We start from the raw sequence: 24,149 nt of genomic DNA, 5'->3' as shown, positions 1-24,149 counted from the left end.
TAATGAGCTAGTATGCATCGCATATTAGCTCATTATGCAATACTTACCTCAGAACGAGCCCCCGCCGTGCCGCTCACTCACCTCTATGACAGGCGACATGTCTAGTCGCCCGTCTTCCGGGATCGCGGCATCCGGCCATCTGATTGGCCGGAGCCGCGGTGACGTCACTCCCGCGCACGCGCGTGGGAGCCGACAGTCACGGCACGGGGCTCTGAAGGAACGGCACGATCGGCCGTTCCTTCAGAGCGCATGCGCCAGTGACGTCACTGGCGACATGTAAGGTAAATATCTCCTAAACGGTACATGTTTAGGAGATATTTACAGTACCTATAGGTAAGCCTTATCATAGGCTTGCCTATAGGTACAAGTTGTAGAGGAGGGTTTACTTCCTCTTTAAATGGTTTTCACTTCACAGGTGTGCCCTGTCAGGTTTAAGAAGTGGGTCAGTCAGTCGGAAAAATTGGGAAAACTTTCAAAGTGTCCCCAAGTGCAGTCACAAAAACCATCAAGCACTACAAAGAAACTGGCTCACATGCGGACCGCCCCAGGAAAGGAAGACCAAGAGTCACCTCTGCTGTGGAGGATAAGTTCATCCGAGTCACCAGCCTCAGAAATCGCAGGTTAACAGCAGCTCAGATTAGAGAGCGGGTCAATGGCACACGGAGTTCTAGCAGCAGACACATCTCTAGAACAACTGTTAAGAGGAGACTGTATGAATCAGGCCTTCATGGTAGAATATCTGCTAGGAAACCACTGCTAAAGAAAGGCAACAAGCAGAAGAGACTTGTTTGGCCTAAAGAACACAAGGAATGGACATTAGACCAGTGTAAATCTGTGCTTTGGTCTGATGAGTCCAAATTTGAGATCTTTGGTTCCAACCACCGTGTCTTTGTGCGACGCAGAAAAGGTGAACGGATGGACTCTACATGCCTGGTTCCCACCGTGAAGCATGGAGGAGGAGGTGTGATGGTGTAGGGGTGCTTTGCTGGTGACACTGTTGGAGATTTATTCAAAATTGAAGGCATACTGAACCAGCATGGCTACCACAGCATCTTGCAGCGGCATGCTATTCCATCCGGTTTGCGTTTAGTTGGACCATCATTTATTTTTTAACAGGACAATGACCCCAAACACACCTCCAGGCTCTGTAAGGGCTATTTGACCAAGAAGGAGAGTGATGGGGTGCTGTGCCAGATGACCTGGCCTCCACAGACACCGGATCTGAACCCAATCGAGATGGTTTGGGGTGAGCTGGAGTGAAGGCAAAAGGGCCAACAAGTGCTAAGCATCTCTGGGAACTCCTTCAAGACTGTTGGAAGACAATTTCAGGTGACTTCCTCTTGAAGTGTGACTCTACAATTTTCATAGTCATGAAAATAAAGAAAACTCTTTGAATGAGAAGGTGTGTCCAAACTTTTGGTCTGTACTGTATATATACACACATATACATACAGTCAGGTCCATAAATATTGGGACATCAACACAATTCTAATCTTTTTGGCTCTATACACCACCACAATGGATTTGAAATGAAACAAACAAGATGTGCTTTAACTGCAGACTTTCAGCTTTAATTTGAGGGTATTTACATCCAAATCAAGTAAACGGTGTAGGAATTACAACAGTTTGTATATGTGCCTCCCACTTTTTAAAGGGACCAAAAGTAATGGAACAGATTAACAATCATAAATCAAACCTTCATTTTTTAATACTTGGTTGCAAATCCTTTGCAGTCAATTACAGCCTGAAGTCTGGAATGTATAGACATCACCAGACGCTGGGTTTAATCACTTGTGATGCTCTGCCAGGCCTCTACTGCATTTGTCTTCAGTTCCTGCTTGTTCTTGGGGCATTTTCCCTTTAGTTTTGTCTTCAGCAAGTGAAATGCATGCTCAATCGGATTCAGGTCAGGTGATTGACTTGGCCATTGCATAACATTCCACTTCTTTCCCTTGAAAAACTCTTTGGTTGCTTTCGCAGTATGCTTCGAGTCATTGTCCATCTGCACAAGTGCCGTCCAATGAGTTCTGAAGCATTTGGCTGAATATGAGCAGATAATATTGCCTGAAACACTTCAGAATTCATCCTGCTGCTTTTATCAGCAGTCACATCATCAATTAATACAAGAGAACCAGTTCCATTGGCAGCCATACATGCCCACGCCATGACACTAACACCACCATGCTTCACTGATGAGGTGGTATGTTTTGGATCATGAGCAGTTCCTTTCCTTCTCCATACTCTCCTCTTCCAATCACTCTGGTACAAGTTGAGCTTTGTCTCATCTGTCCATAGGATGTTGTTCCAGAACTGTGAAGACTTTTTTAGATGTTGTTTGGCAAACTCTAATCTGGCCTTCCGGTTTTTGAGGCTCACCAATGGTTTACATCTTGTGGTGAACCCTCTGCATTCACTCTGGTGAAGTCTTCTCTTGATTGTTGACTTTGACACACATACACCTACCTCCTGGAGAGTGTTCTTGATCTGGCCAACTGTTGTGAAGGGTGTTTTCTTCACCAGGGAAAGAATTCTTCGGTCATCCACCACAGTTGTTTTCCATGGTCTTCCGGGTCTTTTGGTGTTGCTGAGCTCACCAGTGCGTTCTTTCTTTTTAAGGATGTTGCAAACAGTTGATTTGCCCACACCTAATGTTTTTGCTATCTCTCTGATGTTTTTTTTTCAGCCTAATGATGGCTTGCTTCACTGATAGTGACAGCTCTTTGGATCTCATATTGAGAGTTGACAGCAACAGATTCCAAATGCAAATAGCACACTTGAAATGAACTCAACCTTTTATCTGCTCCTTGTAAATGGGATAATGAGGGAATAACACACACCTGGCCATGGAACAGCTGAGCAGCCAATTGTCCCATTACTTTTGGTCCCTTAAAACGTGGGAGAGACATATACAAACTGTTGTAATTTCTACACCGTTCACCTGATTTGGATGTAAATACCCTCAAATTAAAGCTGAAAGCCTGCAGTTAAAGCACATCTTGTTTGTTTCATTTTAAATCCACTGTGGTGGATTAGAATTGTGTCGATGTCCCAATATTTATGGACCTGACTGTATATACATACACATACATACATAATATATATATATATACACACACACACACACACATACAATCACACACAGTACCTCACAAAAGTGAGTACACCCCTCACATTTTTGTAAATATTAGCCTGTCAGTGCTCAGACCACATGCCGTACACTGCATCAAATTGGTCTGCATGGCTGTCGTCCCAGAAGGAAGCCTCTTCTAAAGATGATGCACAAGAAAGCCCGCAAACAGTTTACTGAAGACAAGCAGACTAAGGACATGGATTACTGGAACCATGTCCTGTGATCTGATGAGACCAAGATAGACTTATTTGGTTCAGATGGTGTCAAGCGTGTATGGCAGCAACCAGGTGAGGAGTACAAAGGCAAGCCTACAGTCAAGCATGGTGATGAGAGTGCCGTGGTCTGAGGCTGTATGAGTGCTGCCAGCACTGGGGAGCTACAGTTCATTGAGGGAACCATGAATTCCAACATGTACTGTGACAGGATGAAGCAGAGCATGATCCCCTCTCTTCGGAGACTGGGCAGCAGGGCAGTATTCCAATATGATAATGACCCCAAACACACCTCCAAGACGACCACTGCCTTGCTAAAGAAGCTAAGCGTAAAGGTGATGGACTGGCCAAGCATGTCTCCAAAGGCAAAAGGAAATGAAATGTACACCGCCCCAAAGCTGTCTGCAAATCCAGGATCTCCCAATCCTACTTGTGGCAACAAAACTGGGTGCCTGTTAAGGTCCGCAACCTGGAAAGGCCATGCAACAAGAAAACAGCTTAATCATTGCTATGATAACGCACTTTGTGTGAAACGCGTCCGCTGAACATTGTGGATCCTTCATGTGTCATGTTTTAAGCCTGTGATTGTACAATGAACTACGACTTTTCTTCATTTCTGGATGTGCCGCATCTCTGTTTTCTTATTGCAAGCATGTCTCCAGACCTAAACCCAATTGAGCATCTGTGGGGCATCCTCAAAAGGAAGGTGGAAGAGTGCAAGGTCTCTAACATCCACCAGCTCCGTGATGTCATCATGAGGAAGTGGAAGAAGACTCCAGTGGCAACCTGTGAAGCGCTGGTGACCTCCATGCCCAGGAGGGTTAAGGCAGTGCTGGAAAATAATGGTAGCCACATAAAATATTGACACTTTGGGCCCAATTTAGACATTTTCACTTAGAAGTGTACTCACTTTTGTTGCCAGCGGTTTAGACATTATTGGCTGTTTGTTGAGATATTTTGAGGGGACAGCAAATTTACACTGCTCCAAAAGCTGTACACTCACTACTTTACATTGTAGCAAAGTATCATTTCTTCAGCATTGTCACATGAAAAGATATAATAAACTATTTACAAAAAGGGAGGGGGTGTACTCACTTTTGTGATATACTGTATATATACATATTTATATTTAACAGATGTACAAAGTAAAAGCATCTTTTGTTTTACCTTAAAAGCCACTGTATTTTTGGTCACATTATTGAGAACAATAGTACATTTTCTTTCTCCGCTTTCCTTGGATCCAAAATGCAATTCTTCTGCAGGACTAACAAACAAACAACTTGTTAATGTGATGTTTATAGAATAAAAAATACTTTTTTTTTTTATGAGAAATGACAGATGTTGCATAATAGTTTATTATTACAGAACTTTCCCTTTCGCAAGGACAAAATTTTTTTTTTAACAGTGTGAACCCTTTGGGAGTTTTACTTGAGAGGGAAACAGATGAAAACATCAATAGTGAGATGTGACTTTGGTGCACAAACGAGTCACATCAGCAAAAGCCAGAAAACACCATTTTGAAGACTAAACTGACTTGATGTCAGCAGTTTAAGAAACTTGTTTCTAAGTCCCTAAAGACAACGAATTTTAGGAGAGTAAACTTTAAACTCTTTAAGCCCTGATCTTCTGTCATACCTAATGTGTAATAAAGGTCCCTTAAAAACCGTTGACGTCCTCCTGTTGTTTTTCAGCTTTGAGTCAGTCTTTTCACTATCCTCGTGTTTGAAAAGATCTTCAGTGCAGTTCATCTGCAATAGAGAAGACGATGCAAAGTTTAATGTAATCACAAAGCACTATGATCAAAAAAACTAAGGATATTTTCTAGCTAATTTGACATTAGCACAGTATTCATGTTCTAACAGCCAATTAAGGTTAACCAACCACAATTTTTAAGAGCATCACAGACCAAAGCAGCTTCTTTGGGCTGTAGATGCAAGGATAACAAATAGCTTTTCCTTTCTGTAACCTACGGAGGATGGGTTGAAGAAATTTTTAGAAAGGAGAATACAGCAAATATCTGAATAATGAATGGATGCCATCAGGCCAAGTCAGCCACCAGGTTTTGTATCTCTCAAGGACTCTGGTAGTAACATCTGTACACTTCAGTTCCCAGCTCGATTCACCTGATGTAGCCATTAGAAGAGGAAACTGATCACAATTCTAACGTTTTCCATTTACTCAATTTTAACTAAAGCAGATGTAGCAGGGTTGAGAAGCTTAAGAAGTGAAGAGTTAACCATTTTGTGACTAGGTCCTTGTTGACTAAATGTTCAAGCTAATTTGGTGGTTAACCCGATTATAAGGTCTCGTCATTCTCTCCAGGCAGTAGCAACACATTTTTACCACCAACCCAAAGAGGAATATGCAGCTTCTCAGGGCTGTACACATGCCATGACAAATATTAATTTTATTGTCACATGAATAGGGTTGGGATGCAACATAGTATCTCCCAACCAACCTCTAACAAATACGGGCAATAAGGGCTGCCGCTAATGTAGACATGCTCAAACTAAAAATTTGCCTACCTCATTTAAATTTAATTTTAGTTTTAAAGGCATACAGTATAATGCTTACACTTGGTACAAAATTAAAAAAAAAAAAAAAACTTTGAGAAATGAATATAGAATAATAAATTGTATTTTTTTTAGTACGTTAACTGTAGTGTGAAAATGTACTGTGTTAAACAGAAGAACACCACACATTTTTCAGGGTGCAATGGCATCTGCATGGTGAGGTTTTAGTTTTGAAAATAAAGTGGATGTAAACCCCATTCTTGAAATTTGACCTGGGCACATCTATCTGTAGTTTTACTTATCTTTCTTTAAAGCCCTAAGTCCCATGGATTTCCCCTGCTCGGTTTTTCTGTTATCAGCATGATAACTTCTGACAAGTCTTTTGTCAACTGAGATAAAACCAGGCTGAAATTTGTGTCAGGTGGGTGCTATAAATAGATTAGCAGAGAGCTGGTCTATTCACAGCACAGCTCTACGTGTTTCTGCCTATGTGAAGAGGGGGCGTGTGCCTTTTCTTAAATCAGCTGTCTCATGGTGTATGGCCAAACTTCCCTACCACAGGCGAATCAGGGAGAAAAAATTCTAACAGGACGTACCCTTTCAAAAAAGTATATAAAGCTTAAGACAGCACATACAGTATACAAGTAAAACCTATATTGGGAGATTTGTTTAATCTCTGTATCACCTGAGGTTGTTCACTTCACTCGGTATATGTAAGGGTTTACATCCACTTTAACCTCTAGTATGTCTTAACTTACATAGTAATCACATCACTGTGAACGAGTCTGGTTCCCAATTGTCAATGAGGACAATCAATGTCAATGAGGTTTAAAATTGCCCATAAATTGTATAGTGGGTGGATGATGCCTGTGCACTATTACAACCTTCCAGCAGCCTGTGTCCCAACATCAAATAATGTCATTGGTTAATAAGGCAGATATCAGGCACCAGCATAGCATCCTTGTTTGCCTCTCTCTCAGCACTGGAGAACCATTGGAATATTAGCCAGTGCCAAGGTTTGCTTTGGAGGAAAAAAAATCACTTCTAATGTTGGGTGTTCTACATGCATAAATGTTGTTGCATTATGTAGATTAGTTTTGTTTTTTACATTTTAGAATGGGGTGCCTCGAGATTGTGTACTATTTTAACCACTCAAAGACCAGGGCCTATTTTGCGATTCGGCACTGCGTGACTTTAACGAACAATTGCGCAGTCGTGCGATGCTGCACCCAAATTAAATTTACGTCCTTTTTTTCCCACAAACAGAGCTTTCTTTTGGTGGTATTCGATCACCTGTGCGATTTTTACTTTTTGCGCTATAAACAAAAAAAAAAAAAGAGCGTCAATTTTGAAAAAACAACAATATTTTTCACAATTTTTTTATATGAAATTCCAAAAAAAAAATGTAAAAATCAAAATTTTTTAACATTTTAGGCCATCGGAGCCGCCAGTCACTCGCGCGGGGATGTCTGAGAACAAGCGGGAGCTCGCCCCCAAGACGCTCGTACAGCAGGTTTCGGCTTAACTTCTATTTAGGATTAAGCACCTTTCAGTGCGAAACGCATCAAAGCATTCAGCTGAAGCATGCTGTGCATATGCCTTTCATCTAACCTCAGAATTGCGCAAGCTACCATCTGGGACCATTACTTCGGTTTTTATAATGTCTACCTTATGCAGAGCTGAAATCTTCATCATAGTTTAAGTAGTGTGCCACTGGGATGTAAGTTCAGACATTTCAGACTACATGTTTTGTTTTTTGTTTTTTGGCATAGTGCCTTTGCACTACCAGTATTGAGGGCAGTGTTAGAATGGTGGCAATGTTTTTTTTTTTTTTTAATGCAAGTTGGCATAGAGAAATGTCATATTCCCAACCCTAAAGGCTTATTTTAAGAGTACTGTAATTAGTTTACATTTTTTTGAAATGATGACCAAGAGACAAGTGAAGCATTTTATGCTAGGTTTTTATTGCCAATGCAGTAAAATAAAAAACATAAATCACAAATTTTTAATTGTAATGTTGGTTGACATTCAAGAATCCCTGGTACAAAAACAGCAAAAGTTTAAAAAACAGAACAAAAAAGAGCTTCTGTAATATTTTTCTGGGTTTTCCTGCATCTTCCCTAAGCATATAAAGAAACTGTTTGTAGATTATATGCACCAATCTTCTCTTCCCATGCAAGTTGTAGACTATAGAAGGCTTGGATGCATGCCCTAAATAGTAAATAGTGTTTTTAACTGTTCCTAGCCTATAAAAAAGGTTTAGCTTTATGAAAAGGGGGATATGTGGGATAGCACAAATGCAAAATAAATGCCTGTTTTATGTACTAGTATTTTCCATCGAAAGGACAATGGCAGGTAAAAATTCTGTTCCCTCTCCAAACCCTCTCCCAATTAACAGCACATCCAACCAACTAAAATCTTGCAGCTGGAACAGTTGTCACTGTTCAATGTCTTCAAAGATTTTCAAACAAATTGACCATGTTACCATCCCCCCCCCCCCTCCCAGGCACAAACACCAGGGAGACAGTCCCATAGAACCCTATAGGTAGCTACTGGCACAGGCACAGTCAGAACACAGAAGATTGGTGGAGGTATGTAAACAAAACCCAGGATACAGTGCAAGGCAATTGCACATGGAGGAAGACGTGGCGTGGGGTTACATAGGGTGGCTAGGTTAGCAAAGTGGGTCAAAAATGATTGTGCACTTTTTAGGACAGTTACAAAAAACAGGAGCTGAACCACAAACCCATGCTGGTATGTGTATAATCAGTTTATTCTTAAAAGCAACTAATGTAAGTACCTAAGTGTAACCAGCTATCAGCCTCTTACATTCCTCTATATAACAGAGTTCAGACTGGGAAAGGGAGAAGCAACCAGTTACCTGTGCTAGAGTGCTCAAGTGCTAATAAGAAGCATGCAAAAGAGAGGGGAGAGCAGGGCTGTCAATGTTCCTAATTTTCAGGGACAGCTTGTAAAAAAAATACCCTGTCTTCTAAAGTCCATGCACGAATACAACGGTCAGTGAATATTTTGCAGCTGGCAGTGGATGTGTGCAGAAAAGCATATGTAACTTTAAATGTTATTTTTTTAATGATCCTTTGTCCTGAGGCTTATGGGTCTGTGAGATTATCACTTGTGGTACAGTAATTAGGAGTGCTTTGTGGGTACAAGGACTGTAGCAAAGGAATGCAGAGTATACAGTGACTAGGCTCAGGTTCTGTTTAATCATACCACTTAACACCACTCCTACTGCTAGGTACAACCAGACTATGATCACTGTTTGCCATAGTGCACTGCAGGTCTTGCTTTTCTTCTACATCCCAGCATGCCTCAGGTCTTCCATAATCCCAGTCATGCTCATATTTTACAGTTTTGACTTTTTAATTGTAAAGTCAGGCAGATTACTTTGTATGGGTATTGTCAGTATTTAAATGTTTATTCTGTTACGTTTCAATTCTCTCATAGGTTTAAGAATTTGTAGTAGGAGTTGGTCATAAAAAAAGAAAAAAAAAAAAAAAAGCGTTGTCAGTAAATTTTTCATGTTTTGTCAGAAAAAAGTGGTGGGGCATTTTTCAACCCTGGGAGAGCCGAGTCAGTGTCACTTTCCCTGTGCAGTCCAGGCTGTGTTGTCTGGCAGGAGTATGTAATTCTCATTAATAAATTACACAGTATTACAAGGGTAACACAGCTGGATTTTAACTGTGGCTTAAGGCAACTCTCTGAAGTTCAGCTTTAAATAAGAGGTATCTGAATGCGCATCAATGCCTTAGCACATAGCAAGAATATTTGAATGTTGTATTCTTGTAATTATTCTATCTCCATGCAGCTTTTATCCTAAACTACTGTTGAAATGTCAAAACCAGTAAAGGCAGAAAAATATAGAAAGATACAGTGATTATAACAGAAATTTCCAGTGATACTGGATGAAACTCATTCAAAGAGTGATCATATCTGGCTGTTTCATCATTGGCTCAAAGAAGCAGGAAGAATCTTCACTCTGTAATGAAATAAATAGATATAAAAATTAAAAAAAAAAAACAAACATACAAGGGGAATTGTTAAACTGGGGAAGCGGGATTTAGAACAGTTGGGCAAGGTAACCAATGAGGTTCCGAACTTGTTCAGTTAACCCTAAGTGCCGGTACACACTATGTGGGAACTGCATGTGATTTTGAAAAGGAATCACATCGCAATACTGTTCAAATCACATGCGATTTGTCAGCAGTGCGATTTGAGCCATAATTCTGTATGGCTCAAATTGCATCAAATCTGCACCAAAATTGTTCAGGACCCATTTTTTGGTGGCTCCAGAATCAGATAGCATAGGTGTGAACACCCATGCAATCCGATTCCGCTAATCGCACTGCATTTGCAAACCAATTTTTGGGGTGTCGTTAATATATACACCGGCAGTAATTTGAATGAAAGGGGTGCGATTTGGATGCAGTGCCGAATCAACTGAAAAATTCACAGCACACAAGTGTGAACCGGCACTTAAAGAATAGGTTCACCTTTAGCTACAGGTTACACCCATATATACTGAATCTTCCTCTTTACAGCATTCTATGAGGGAAATTTACTAATAACCACCCAGATAACAATATATACTATACAAGTTCAACAAGATGGCCATTGTTTTCTTAACAAGGTCAAAATGATGTAAATTTTTGGGTAGATTATGGGTGGGCATTATTTTTGAATAATTTAAGGAATACACCGAGTCTGAAAATGGGGAGGGGTGCGGACGTTTGTCCATTCTTCTCCTTCCCCTGGTCAGTCCCGGGCTCGCAGATGGGCAGGCAGAGCCCGGAATAGATGGCAGGGGTGCCGGTACCTGCTGTCTGATTGTGTCCTTATTTTTTTCTTAAAATGGTACATGTTCGTTCAAACATTTGATATATTTTCTATTGTGAATAAAATTAGATTTGCAAATCTCTACATTCTGTTTTTATGTAGATTTTATACAGCATCCTAACTTTTTTGGAATTGGGGCTGTATAATGTGTGTTTAGTCCAAGGATTACAAAGCCCTCTAAATCAGACAGAATGAAACTAAAAAGCCAACTTCAGTGTATTTGGAACCTACAATGTCACAAGAGCACAAAAGATGCTGCAATTGTTACTGGGGCTTTAAGTAAATCATTCAAGGAGAAAAATGCAATTTAAGACATGAGTAAGCACAACACATTACATTTCTAAAAGCCACGTCAAAACAAACTTAAAAGTTAGGGTTCTAAATGCGATTAAACTTTTCACTAGTTCACCAAGATCACTAGGCTGAAATACAAGTTCTAACAGAATGGCCAAAACCAGACATACTGATCAGTTAACCCAGACAATTTATGCTGCCTATCATTTTTGTTAGTTGGCCCAGGGAGATGGAGAACTGTCAACAGCAACCTTCATAATAAAAGTAGTGGATATACCTGCTATACGGCTTTACCAAAATATTGCATTGTAAGAATGCGTGCACTCACAGAGGCATGGCATTTGAATTTCAGAAAATTGATGCACATCTGTGTGTTCTACTGCATGTTCTTATTTATATAATATACTATTTATAGGATTTTATTTATTCAGAGTTTTGTGAATGGAAAAACTACAACTTGCGAATGAGGGCATGTCATTTTCAATGAACTACCAGAGCACTGTGAGTGCTGTTCATTGATGATTGCTGTCACCGTGTAAAAGCCTGCCCGTATGCGGCACAAGCAGACAGCTTACACTGACCGTCTGTAGGAATTCTGCAGGAGTCATGCATTGCACTCGTGATCTGCTGATTGTGGGTGAAATGCTTTGCAGGCTCTGAATAAAAAAAATAATAAATGCACATTTTTATACCTGCAAAAAGGTGTGCATTGATATATATTTTTTTTAAAAAAAGGTGAACTTATCCTTTATCTGATAACTTGATTGGCCAAGTCTATAATGATGCCAGTTATTGGGATTCCTTAAATCCTATGTCAAGCTTTACAGAATTCTGAATATGTTTCTGAAATCTGGAGGAGAAATAGACTATGTAAAAAAAACTTTTTTTTCTTAACGCAACTCAGATCAAAGCTCAGAAGTGATACTGAGGTAATTATCTTTAAGATTTGCCCCTTTGAGATGTCCACAGAAGCAATGAAATACAACCATTGTCATTACACTTGTCACCTTGTTTAGGGTCCCTTCTTATACACGCCTATTGAAACAGAAATAGCTATACTTTTGAAAGGACCTATATTCTGGCTAGTAAAATCTATAGACAAAATCAATCTAAGCAGTGACATAGAGGAATTCTTTAAAAAAAAAAAAACTGTGGATTAAGGCAGGGCTCAAAATTTCAAGCCATGAGCTACTAGCCAGGCCTTAAGAGTTACTCGCCACTTGTTGCCCCACCCAAACCCCACCCTGCTCCGCCCCTAAACACGCCCTCTACATTGCAGAGCGCCCACAGCATGTCCCCTTAAATTGCAGAGCGCCCACAGCATGTCCCCTTACATTGCAGAGCGCCCACAGCATGTCCCCTTACATTGCAGAGCGCCCACAGCATGTCCCCTTACATTGCAGAGCGCCCACAGCATGTTCCCTTAAATTGCAGAGCGCCCACAGCATGTCCCCTTACATTGCAGAGCGCCCACAGCATGTCCCCTTATATTGCAGAGTGCCCACAGCATGACCCCTTTCATTGTAGAGCGCCCACAGCATGTCCCCTTTCATTGCACAGTGCCCACAGCATGTCCCCTTTCATTGCAGAGCGCCCACAGCATGTCCTCTTTCATTGCACAGTGCCCACAGCATGACCCCTTTCATTGCAGAGCGCCCACAGCATGTCCCCTTTCATTGCACAGTGCCCATAGCATGTCCCCTTTCATTGCAGAGCGCCCACAGCATGTCCCCTTTCATTGCACAATGCCCACAGCATGTCCCCTTTCATTGTACAGTGCCCACAGCATGTCTCCTTAATTGCAGAGCGCCCACAGCATGTCTCCTTAATTGCAGAGCGATCGCAGCGTGCACTTACCTGCAGCAGGCGGCTTCTCATCAATCCTGTGCGTCCTCCGTGTCTCCCGAGTCCTCCTCCTCCTCCTCGGCCAGTTACAATCGTTCGCCTTTTGGCCAATCAGGAAACACCTGCCTCCTGATTGGCCAGTAGGAGGATCAGGAGGAGGATCCCTGTGACAATAGCGAATACTCATTCACTATTGTCACACAATGGGTGGGCTCAGGACGCAGTGCTCTGCTCCTAGAGCCCATCCTTTTCTAAAAAAGAAAGTAAAAGTAATCGCCGGCTGCTGTTAATGGCGGCAGCATGCACAGCTCGCCATCCTCAAAATTCCACTCGCAAAATGCTAGTAGGCGAGTGGAATTTTTGAGGGCTGGATTAAGGAATACCTCTATGACAAGACCGACCACAACAAAGCCAAATTAAAACCAAAAAAACACACACAAAAAATTGGATTTTTGTAAGAACTTACCGTAAAATCCTTTTCTCCGAGTCCTCTGACAGACGCAGTTCTTCAATGTTTCTTCACGAATGGGTAATGCGCCATCTACAGGAGTAGACTAGGCAGTGAAAGCTTTTCACTAGACACGCCTATAGGGGCTGTCCCTCATGACATCACCCCAGACACACTGTGCTCTTTAATTAGTTTCGTAGCAAGCAGTGAAAGAAAACACCACCAACCCCAAAAATAGAGGGGCGGGAGCTGCGTCTGTCAGAGGACTCAGAGAAAAGGATTTTACGATAAGTTCTTACAAAAATTCAATTCTCTCTTATGTCCTCTGACAGATGCAGCTCTTCAATGTTTCTTCACGATTGGGATGTCTTAAAGCAGTGTAGGCATGAGGGGTGGGAAGAACGCAAGCAAAAACAGTGAACATTTTTGCAAGGCTAAACAACGTAGCCAATAGGGCAACAAAAAGCTCAACCAACACCAACAGGAGCTTAGCCCACAAAACCAAGTCTCTTCGCAAGCAGCAGCCTGAAAAACTTTGCAGCCAAAGGAAGCATCCGAGGATGCCATCAAAACAATCATGTAGAATTTTGTAAAAAGTGTGAACACACGACCAAGTGCCGCTTTACACACCCGAGCAACAGAAGCCTAAAGGCGAAAGGCCAAGAGGCACTCAGCGCTCTAGTAAAATGCGCCCTCACAGGGAAAGGAGGAACCTGACCCCTCAATGAATAGGCCCGAACAATAGCCCGCCTGATCCATATTGATATGGTTGCAGCAGACGCAGCCGAACCCTCATGAGGTCCCTCTGGAAGGGCAAACAGAGAATCAGTTGTCCGAAAGGATTCCGTGGCTGACAGGTAAACCCTGATCGCCCGAACCACATCCAGCGAATGTAAAACAAAAATTCCTAGGGATGCTCTGACTTAGCACAGAGCAATGGCAACACAATATCTTCATTAAGGTGGCAAGCCAACACCACCTTGGAGAGAAAATATTGGTTAGGTTGTAGAACAACCGATAACCCTATGAATGACCAGTTATGGCGAACAGCAAGGCAGAGCCACCAACTCAGACACCCTGCAAGCAGAGGTGATAGCCACCAAAGGCAACAAAGGCAGAGAGATTCCTCTGACACTTGCAAAGGGAGGCAGTTGAACAGATAGAATCAAATACAGATCCCACGGAGGTAAAGGGGATCTCCTCGGCAGAGCCAGATGACGCACCCCTAGAATAAGGGTGCGAATCAAGGAGTTAGTTTGCCAAGGGACGTCGGAAGGAAATGGCTAAGGCCGATACCTGACCATTGATCATGCCCAAAGCTAAACGTCGCTTCACACATTCCTGCAAGAAGGCCAAGACCCTCGCCACAGAAAAAGAGCGAGGAAGCAACCCTTGCAACTCACATCAGGCAATATACATCTGCCAAGTAGGATGATAAAGCATCCCGGAAGACGCCTACCTGGCCTCAACAAGGTAGGAACCACAGAATTCGAGAGATCCCTGACTCTCAACACCTGGCCTACATCAGCCATGCCGTTAAGGCCAGCGACCGTAAGCAGGATGGAAGATTGGCCCTTGAGACAGCAGATCCCCTCTCAGAGGCAGCCGCCAGGAAGCTCAACGACCATCTCAACTAGGTCTGCGTACCAAGACCAGCAAGGCCAGTCTGGGGCCACCAGAAACACCCGCACTACCTCCACCGCCAACCTGCGGAGGAGCCTGGACAACAGATGTACAGGTGGGAAAGCACAAATCAGCCGACAATGGCCCCAAGGCACCACCAACGCGTCTGTGGCGGCGGCCAGAGGATCTCGAGCCCTGGACACAAACTGCTCTACCGTTTAGTTTAGAGGGGACGCAAACAGATCCACCTCCAGAGTACCCCATCGCGAATGCAGGAGGCGAAAAACCCCGGATCGAGGGACCATTCTACCTGATCCAGAACCTGACGACTCAAGTAATCCGCCTGCCAGTTCTCCACTCCTGGAAGTGGACTGCGAAGAGAGCGGGAACATGAGTTTTGGCCCAAGACAGAATCTCGGCCACTTCTTTGGGTGCCCCGGGCACACATGGTGCCCCCAAAGAGTGTCCAGCACTCCACCACAGCCTGCCAGGCTGGCATCCGTGGCGACCACCGTCCACAACAGAGGCAGAAAAGACCCGTCCTGGCCCAGAGTGGGCGACAGGAGCCACCACGAGAGCCCCAACCTCATGAGACGGCTCAGATATATCATCCTCTCCTAGGACTGTGGATCTCTGAGCCACTCGACAAGAACCTCCACTGTAGAGGTCACGTGTGAAATCGGGCAAATGGGGTGAGCGCAGACTTCTAGAAGGGGATGGTCCATCCAGACGCCCAAAGGGTCTGAACCATGATCGACAGGTCGCCCCACAGCGTGGGGCGACAACCTGCTCTCAACAGGAGATCATCCAGATACTCGAGGAAGGCAAACCCTGTGTGCGGGAATAAAGCGGAAACTAAGGTCAAAACCCTGGTGAAGACCCAGGGTTTCCGGGCACTGTGAACAGGTTTGAATAAAAAATCCCGAAACCTTTCCTGCCGAGGAACCGGCACAACCACTCTCTGTGCAAGGGGACCCTGCACTGACTCCCTGGGATCCTACAATCGATCCGGAGAAAAACGGAGACAACCTGTCCACTGGGCGAGACCGAAAGTCGGTCTTGTACCCTGAACGAATTAGTTTGTGAACTCATATGTCCTGAACCAGAGACACCCAGGGTATCTGAAAGCAACGCAGACGTCCCCCACCCCCGAATTGGGTGAGGAAGTCCCTTCATGCAGAAGAGGAGTCATCCGCTGAACCTGACTGGCTAGTCTCGGGCTCACCCGACCAAGCCTTCTTGTTACTTTCGGAGGCTCTGAACGTTTTTCCTTTTTCTGGCGCCCCTGAGGCACGAGAAAACTGTCTGTGAGCCGTTAAGGAAGGCCCCCCGCTTACTGTGAAATGTAGTACCTTTGGAGGATTGGGGGAGAAGAGTACTCTTACCCCCCCGTTAGACCCTTGATTAACTCATCCAAGGAGTCACCAAAGAGGCATTCACCCAAAAAGGGGAGATCAGTCACGGCCCTCTTAGAAGCATAGTCCGTCGACCAGCTCTACAGCCACACCATGCGGCGTATTGCAATCCCCACCGCAGACACCCTGGCAACCAGAGGAGCCTCGTCCAGGGCCGCATCGCACAGGTACACCATGGCCTGGGCCATCTGATCCGTGAGCTTAATCAGAGTCGGATTAACTGACTAAGCTTGCAAGTTGCTCCTAAGCACCTTGATCCATGCTGTAACCGTCTGAGAAACCAGGACAGAGGCAAATAGAGGTTTGAGAAGCGAACCCGCCACCAAGTGCAGATGGCGGGAAAGTGATTCCATGCACCTGTCCACCGGGTCTTTAAACACCGGGGAGTCTTCCACGGGTACTACAGTGGATTTATTCAACTGGGAAACAGTGTGATCCACCTTAGGTGACACTATCCAGCGACTGAAAACTGAGTCTGCAAAGGGGTAACGGCGCTGAAAGCGCGTGGGCACCACCAGCATGTGATTAATGCCCTGCCATTGCTCATTCACAACATCGTGAAAATCCTAGGGACAAGGAAAAACCTAACCTGACCCGACTTCTAGGCTTTGCGGGAGCCGAAGACAACCCGCCTTCCTGACTGTGGGGGCTCATCATCTATATGCAAAGTCTCCCTTACTGAGCAAATCAGTGCTTCCACCAAAGCAGGTTCCTGCACCTCAGCTGAGGACTCATCCTCCTCGCCGTCTAACTGAGGACAGGGATCCTTCAGGGAGGGCGGCAACCACATCAGGCTCTGAATCAGAGGACTGAGAGGGCATAGGCCACATTTCGATAGCAACTTGTTTCATTACAAGATCCACTTAGGACGCCAGAGTTTCTATGGATGCAGACAGGGACACCAGAGAAGGTGATCCAGATGGGCCGGATGCACAAATAAATTCAGAGGGGAAATTTTAATCTTGGGACTCCATTTTTAGCAAGGCAAAAAATTGAGTACACTGGCCCTTTAAATTTACGATTGCGGTCCGCACCGCGCTACAGCTGGAGTCCCCCTTTAAGCTAGTAAGTGTCCTGAACAGGAGCTAAGTGTGTCCGAGGAATGCCTAAGGATTAAAAACCCCTTACTGTGTCAGCAACCTGAAGAAGCAACCGCTCTGCAGCCTGTCTTCAGCAAGATACTAAGAGACATAGCAAGAGCTATGGAAAACACAAAAATATTTCATTTTTAATGATTTATATAGTAAAATAACATTACAAAAAAAAAACGCGAATTACCGGGACCGCAAAAACGGAACCGTGATGGAGCGGGGGGATTACTGTATATATAAAAAGCACAGGGGAAAAAGGCCGCCGCCCATACAGCGCAGCCTGCCCACACCTAAGATGGTGCCCGAAAACGGCGCCACTCAGGAAGGCAAGAAAATGGCTGCTGAACTTATACAGATGCAGCCTGATGCCCACACTTAAAATGGCGACCGAAAATGGTGCCAAGCGTTCAGGAGCCCAGGGAATGAGGCCACCACGGGAATCCACTTCAGGGGACCCCCCAGGACAAGGTAATATTTTGACACCCCCCCAGGCGTTAAGACACCGCTATATTGCCCCCAGCGGGAGCAGGGAAGGCAGGACCTGTCCTGACAGGCCAAGGGGATCTTTCAGAGGACACAGCCTTGTTATCTCCAGGAGTGGGCCCACATCACCCCCTCAAATATCTGTCCCAGGGACACAGGGGGCGTTGCATCACTCAACATACCATGGACCTTGGGGATCTGCTCCGAGACAGTTCGCCTCCCACCCTGAGTGGGGGTGCTATCACCCAGAAAAGGGGGGCGTTCCAGGGTGATGCGTCCCGGCAAAGCATCTGCTCGCAGGCTCGTCCCCATCCATCGGGGCACTGTCGTGGCGAGGCCTGGGAGGACCACAACCTGCACAAGCTTGTTGGCCAGGCAAGGAGACCATAAGGATCTAGATTATCCAGTGGGAAACCTCAGCCCGGCTGTCGCTTGTAGTTCACCAGGAGGATCCCCCTGACACTAGCTAGCAATAGCGAGTAAGGAAAAATAAACAAACATTTTCAAAAGAAATAAAAACTGAGACCCGAGTCCCAACCTAGGTCCTACTCCTGAAACTAAGCAGCAAGAAACTGATTAGTAAGCACGGTGTCTGGGGTAATGTCATGAGGGACAGCCCCTTTAAGAGTGTCTAGTGAAAAGCTTTCACTGCCTAGTCTACTCCTGTAGATGGCGCATTACCCGTTTGTGAAGAAACATTGAAGAGCTGTGTCTGTCAGAGGACATAAGAGAAAAAAAAAAAATCACCTGGACCTCTAGACCTAGAAGGAACCCCACTCTGAACAAATATATTTGACAAAGTGGATATCACAGTCTTAATGAACACTAATGACTACATAAAGCACACAGGTAACTTTCAAATACTACACACTACACTAAAATTACGAGACCCACTACATGTTTTTACAAGAAAACTCACAAACATGGTGAAAAGCTTACCATCAGGAATTACTGTAATTACAAGTCCCTAATGCATGAGTAATCAAAAGTGGGCGGTTTCTTAATTCTGTTTCTGAATTGGTTCCCAAAATTGATAAACAGGGATCGATAATCTCAGGCATCATAGCCATCAATGAAAATGCCTCAGGCTGGGTGAAAAATATCTTACAACCTCTAGTCTTTAAAAACCCTGCTACATTCAAAACTTAACCAAACTCCTAAACAAACTCGCTGCCTTTGACCCAGTATTTGAGATGTCCTATGGACATCTCAAGAGCACCAACTGGACACAATTGTGTGCTGCAGTTTCCTTTTGATAGTGGTCTGTGCTGAACCCCTGGGAACATTTAAAAGAGAAGTATGGTCAAAGCTTTTTTCACCATATTTCTCTTCTGGGTCACAGGAGTGCACTTATTTCTGCACTAATGTGATCCAGATAAAGCTCGCTGACGTTGCAGAGCCGGGTCCAGGCTCTGCAGAGATCCCAACAATCATGGGATCCACCCAGATGCTTGACCAGCAGCTGGCTAGGCCTCTCAGCTGACCGCAGAGAACTAGAGCAAGTCGCTCCTGCCTCCTCTGCAGCCTGGTGCTCCTGAGAGCGCTCGAGGTGCAGAGCAGAGAGCAGTGACTGGCATTCACTGCTCTGCCCAGTGAAGCCCGAGAAATGAGCGGTCAGAGATCATGTGATCGCTCAATTATTGGTATTAGACCCAGCAGGGGACAGCTGAAAGTTTTTTGGTTTTTTTTCTTTGATATCAAACACTTCTCCTTTTAATGCGAACAGAGCCTTTACAGCATTTTGCTTCACAATATCACCCCAAAATTCAAACCCCATAAAGATTAAATAAATACCTAAAACTGCCCAACAAAGAAAGGCAGGTAAACAGTACCAATAAACTAATAAACTCCTTTAGGAAGTATTTATTATAAAATGTAAGCTTGAATAAGTGAATGATATAGAGGAAGATATGGATACAAGTAGCGACTGGTTCTAGGTATCCCTAATGGAAAGAGAAATGCTCTGGATTGTTGATTTTATCCCTTTTATAGTACTGTACCACTAGGGATATGTTAAGCCATTGTGGCTCATTTTTGTTGAAAACACCTTAAAAGTGCATTTTTTCCTGAGAAAATGAAGTTTCTGGCAATGTCAATTCTCCACTGCTCTGTGCTGGCATAGCTGAGTAATAGCCACATCCTTCAGCAAAAGTGTGTTCAAAGGGGTGTGTATTGCTGTAAAAAGAAGGGTTGGCCTTTTGGCTGGTCTGATTTTGAATACTGATTTCTGAGTGCACGATGTCTAAAGCCTGACACCCATGTGTACAGCTGTCTGTTTTAATGACTGGCTTCTGTTGAACACCAGCATTCGATTAGTGCTCACAGCTGATCAGTGGGGGGGGGGGGGGGGTCTGCAGGGGTGGAGTCCCCCTTTTAGAATACAGTGTAAGAGAACGCTGCATCAACAATGCTTGTGTTGATGCAGTGAGCTCTGTCTGTCTGTTCCAAGAAAATAATACTGAAAGTGTGTACTCAGCTTAATTCTGGTACCTACTGGATTGCCTAGGTCTATGTAGACTCTCCTGTAACTGGATATTAAGGTTATGACAATGAAATTGAAAGCTGCTATTCTGCAGACTCCATATCTGTATAAGACTTCAGTCACGTTTTAAAATATTTTCTTACATTTTTTTTTTACTGCTGCTTGTTTTGCTAACAATTATGGGCTTCTTCTCTAGGAATTTCACATGAGTCAGGGGGCTGCACAGGTCAGCCATCCCTCTTCAACTTGAATGCTGTTACGGTAACTAAGGCTAGGTACATAGGCCAAAAATCATACAAAAGTTGGTTTGGCAGTTACCAGACTACTTTTGGCACATGTGTATAGCTCCCTGGTTGACAGAAGCCAGTCTCATGACCGGCTTCTGTTTAACAGGCATGCTGGAAAACCAGCATCTGACCAATGCTCGCAGCCATCAATGTGTTCTAATGGGGGGGGGGGGGGGGGGGGACAGTCCCCCTGTCAGAACACAATAGCTTAGCAGGGGAGATCGCTACTTTAACATTGCTTTCTGTTAATATGGAGATCTGTACTTTTTTTTTTCCATTCAGCCCACTGGATTGAATGAAAAAAATAAATAAATAAATTATAATGTGTACCCCACATAACAGTATAGCAGTATACAACCTGAGAGGTGAAGCTAACCGCTTTGCTAGACAAACTATCTGTGCAGCTTTAAATTTGCCGTAACATTATCAACTAATTTGTTACACCCAATTCCAGCTTTGGTCTTATTGATCACAGGGAAGCACATTATTATTGCATTTTAATAGCAGTATAATGTTAGTAGTTTTATCTTCATAATGTGTTGTAAATGTTGAATGTATTCCAGTAAACTATACTGTACTAAATATTTGGCTACAGAATGTCACTATACATTTATCCGGGAAAAAAAATGCAGAAGAGGGGAATATCAAACGAAGGGTGTAAAGAGGGATGAAGCAAGAAATGGACTGTCTGGAGCCAAGTTTCATTTTTTGTAGCCAATTCCCTGTCCGGTATTATCAATGAAGGAAACAGCAGCATGCCCTACCCTAAAATGGCCACTAATAGAAATGCATAAATTGTGGCAAGCTATGAAGCAATTTCTATTTCCAGCATGGTCTCAAGTACTATATGGAATCTATGAGCATATTAATATCTTTGGGGAATTTTGTATCAGCTTAACAAACCAATCTCTGCAAACTAATACAACATATATTTCTCTTCACTATCTAAAGTGCAAGCTTCGGACCATCCTTTACACACTTCTGCTTTTACTATCTAGTGTATGTTAGGTCATAGGTAGTATGTTGCTACATCAGCTGAAAGCTTTCTTGTAGTTGACTGAGAATATATTTTCAGGCTGAGTCATTACCATCACAATGCATCCTCACATGCTGCCCTTGTGACACTTCCCACTGCGCAGTTCCTCTTCTTGCAAACCGTCAGACGCACCGCTGGCATGTTTGATATTTTGTGACTGTAATAACAAAAACGTTTATGAAAGGGACTCCATAATTCCTGAAGATGAGAAAAGCTAACAAAAAATATTTAAGCAATTTTCTGTAGACTTACAGTTTGGTCCAGGAAAGGACTACATTCCACTCTTCATTGTCGGTTAACAAGTAAAGACGAAGAAGTAGATAAAGAAGAGATTGAACAGGGCAGTGCAGGGTCAATGTTAGGCGTAGCAGGCTTACACCAGGGAGTAAAGTACGAATGAAACAAAAGCGTAGCTTTCTTTTAAACTTTTGCTTTCACCAGCAGTCTTCCCGACCTCGACGACTCACTTTCAATATTTCAGTAGCAACTTCACTTTATAAAAATAACTAGCCTTCCTCATAGAGAGAGAGAGAGACAGCATGACGAGAGATTAAGTCAGACAAAACAGAATCATTTCAAACACCGTATTTGCGTTCCAAAAACATGTCAATTAAAGGGCAACTCCAGCCAAATGACTAAATATATAGATAAGAACATCTTACCTATATGTATATAAAAGCACACACTAATGTAATCAACGCCAACCTGTCGCACTACATACTGCACAGCATTAGGAGGGTGTAAATATTTTAGTAGCCCTAATTTCTTCCAACTGCTCCATGCTCCTGTCTGCGATTACTAGTAAACTCTTCTCAACATGAAGCATTAGAACACCAGCTTGCACAGCAAAAATGCTCACTGGAGACCTAGTTTGTTTTTTGTCAACTCAATAAAAAGGAAGTTGTCAATTATTCTTGCTGAATCCCAAAATAAATAAGGGACACATAGGTAAACTAAAGTCTGGTTTATATATTTGCTTGGAGTTGTTCTTTAATAACTATTAAACAGTTAGTCCAACAAAGTTGATTTTTATTACTGCATTAGTGCACAAAAGAAAAACTTAGACAAGTATTGAATAATAGAAAAATGCAATGTATTATTTAAATTATAATAGGTTTGCTGCGGAGGTCAAAGGCACAACAGAAAATCAGATTTTAATAAGAGTAAAAATGATGCATTAGTGTATCTATATGAAGTAATCCTCAAAAGCAGCGTAGAAAGGTTAATAGGATAATTAAAAGAATATTTTAATGGATTGTATTTCAATAGCATTAAAAAAAAGCATAAAAACACTTGTGTTCACTTTTGTGGATCATACTGATGTAATCTTGAAATGTATACTTTGGTTGCATGGAATATCAAGATACACCTCGTTTCCTTTAGAATAGCTGTCAATCTGATATGACATGATCAATTTAGGGTTTACATGTCACATCTTTTCTGGTAATATAAACCATACCACCTGCCACTTATTTGGAATTGGAAAGCCATTTAAATACAGTGATTATCTCGGCTGTAAAAAAATATTCTCTAGAAATACCAGTCATTGAGAAGGTGATGAGAAACATTTGTATATTACAGTTCCTTAGCAATTAAGATCATGCTGTGTCCTATGATGTCAATTTACATATACACATTCTAAGAACTACAAAGAATGTAAAGTATATGTGCGCCTTAACAAGGAACTTGTCTTATTTGCTCCCTTTTGATCTGTTAAATATACTATTGAAAGTGTTTTGTTACATTTGCTCGATAAATGCAAAAATACTGGTTGATTTTCCTAAAATCTTTCTAGAGGATAACTTCTTGTGCTCACTGCCTGTGCTGCACTCTTTGGGGACTCTTTTACAAATCCTCATGTTTAATGTGCAGTTCTGCATGCTCATTTATGTGTATTTGTAAGGCATTGGTTTATGCACTTGGGGAGTTTTGGCATTGTTTATTTTTTTTTTTTTTAAGGAGTTGCATTTACACGTGTTTCACAAGCATTCTGGTACGTTTATGTACGTAAAAAAAAATGCAGATTATTTTATTTTAAACCAGGGATCCTCAAACTACGGCCCTCCAGCTGTTGGTGAACTACACGTCCCATGAGGCATTGTAAAACTCTGACTTTCACAGACATGACTAGGCATGATGGGAATTGTAGTTCCTGAACAACTGGAGGGCCATAGTTTGAAGACTCCTGTTTTAAACAAACATGAAAGCAGACATGAAAGCAAATCAATGGTGTAAACTAGGTTATTGGAAATAACTTACATTTTTGTGCATTAGCTGTACTGCATTAAAAAACGCTTTCTGAATCAGGTGTAACCGAGGACTATTAGTGAACTATATATGAGATTATAGTGAAACATTCTGTAGGGGACATCAAATTTATTTATGATCAGATCTTTGGTGTTAAACTACCATTTTTCATTTTTCACTGGGGACTTT

General features: G+C 42.9%; 1 protein-coding gene across 1 annotated transcript in view; it reads right to left on the bottom strand.

The window, feature by feature from the left end:
• MOSPD2 (motile sperm domain containing 2) overlaps positions 1–24,149 on the bottom strand; it is a 279,719-nt gene that overhangs the window by 55,339 nt on the left and 200,231 nt on the right. Inside the window, exons 10-11 of the mRNA XM_082246726.1 lie at positions 4,978–5,090; positions 4,510–4,606 (exon numbers count right to left, since the gene is read on the bottom strand). Of these exons, the coding sequence (XP_082102852.1) occupies positions 4,510–4,606; positions 4,978–5,090 (210 nt within the window). The remainder of the gene's footprint in view (positions 1–4,509; positions 4,607–4,977; positions 5,091–24,149) is intronic.

This window comes from Pelophylax lessonae (assembly GCF_965119305.1).
Source record: "Pelophylax lessonae genome assembly, chromosome: 2".
In the NCBI taxonomy this organism is placed as follows: Eukaryota; Metazoa; Chordata; class Amphibia; order Anura; family Ranidae; genus Pelophylax; species Pelophylax lessonae.
The sequence above is the reverse complement of the archived record's forward strand: the minus strand, read 5'-3'. Positions and strand labels throughout refer to the sequence as shown.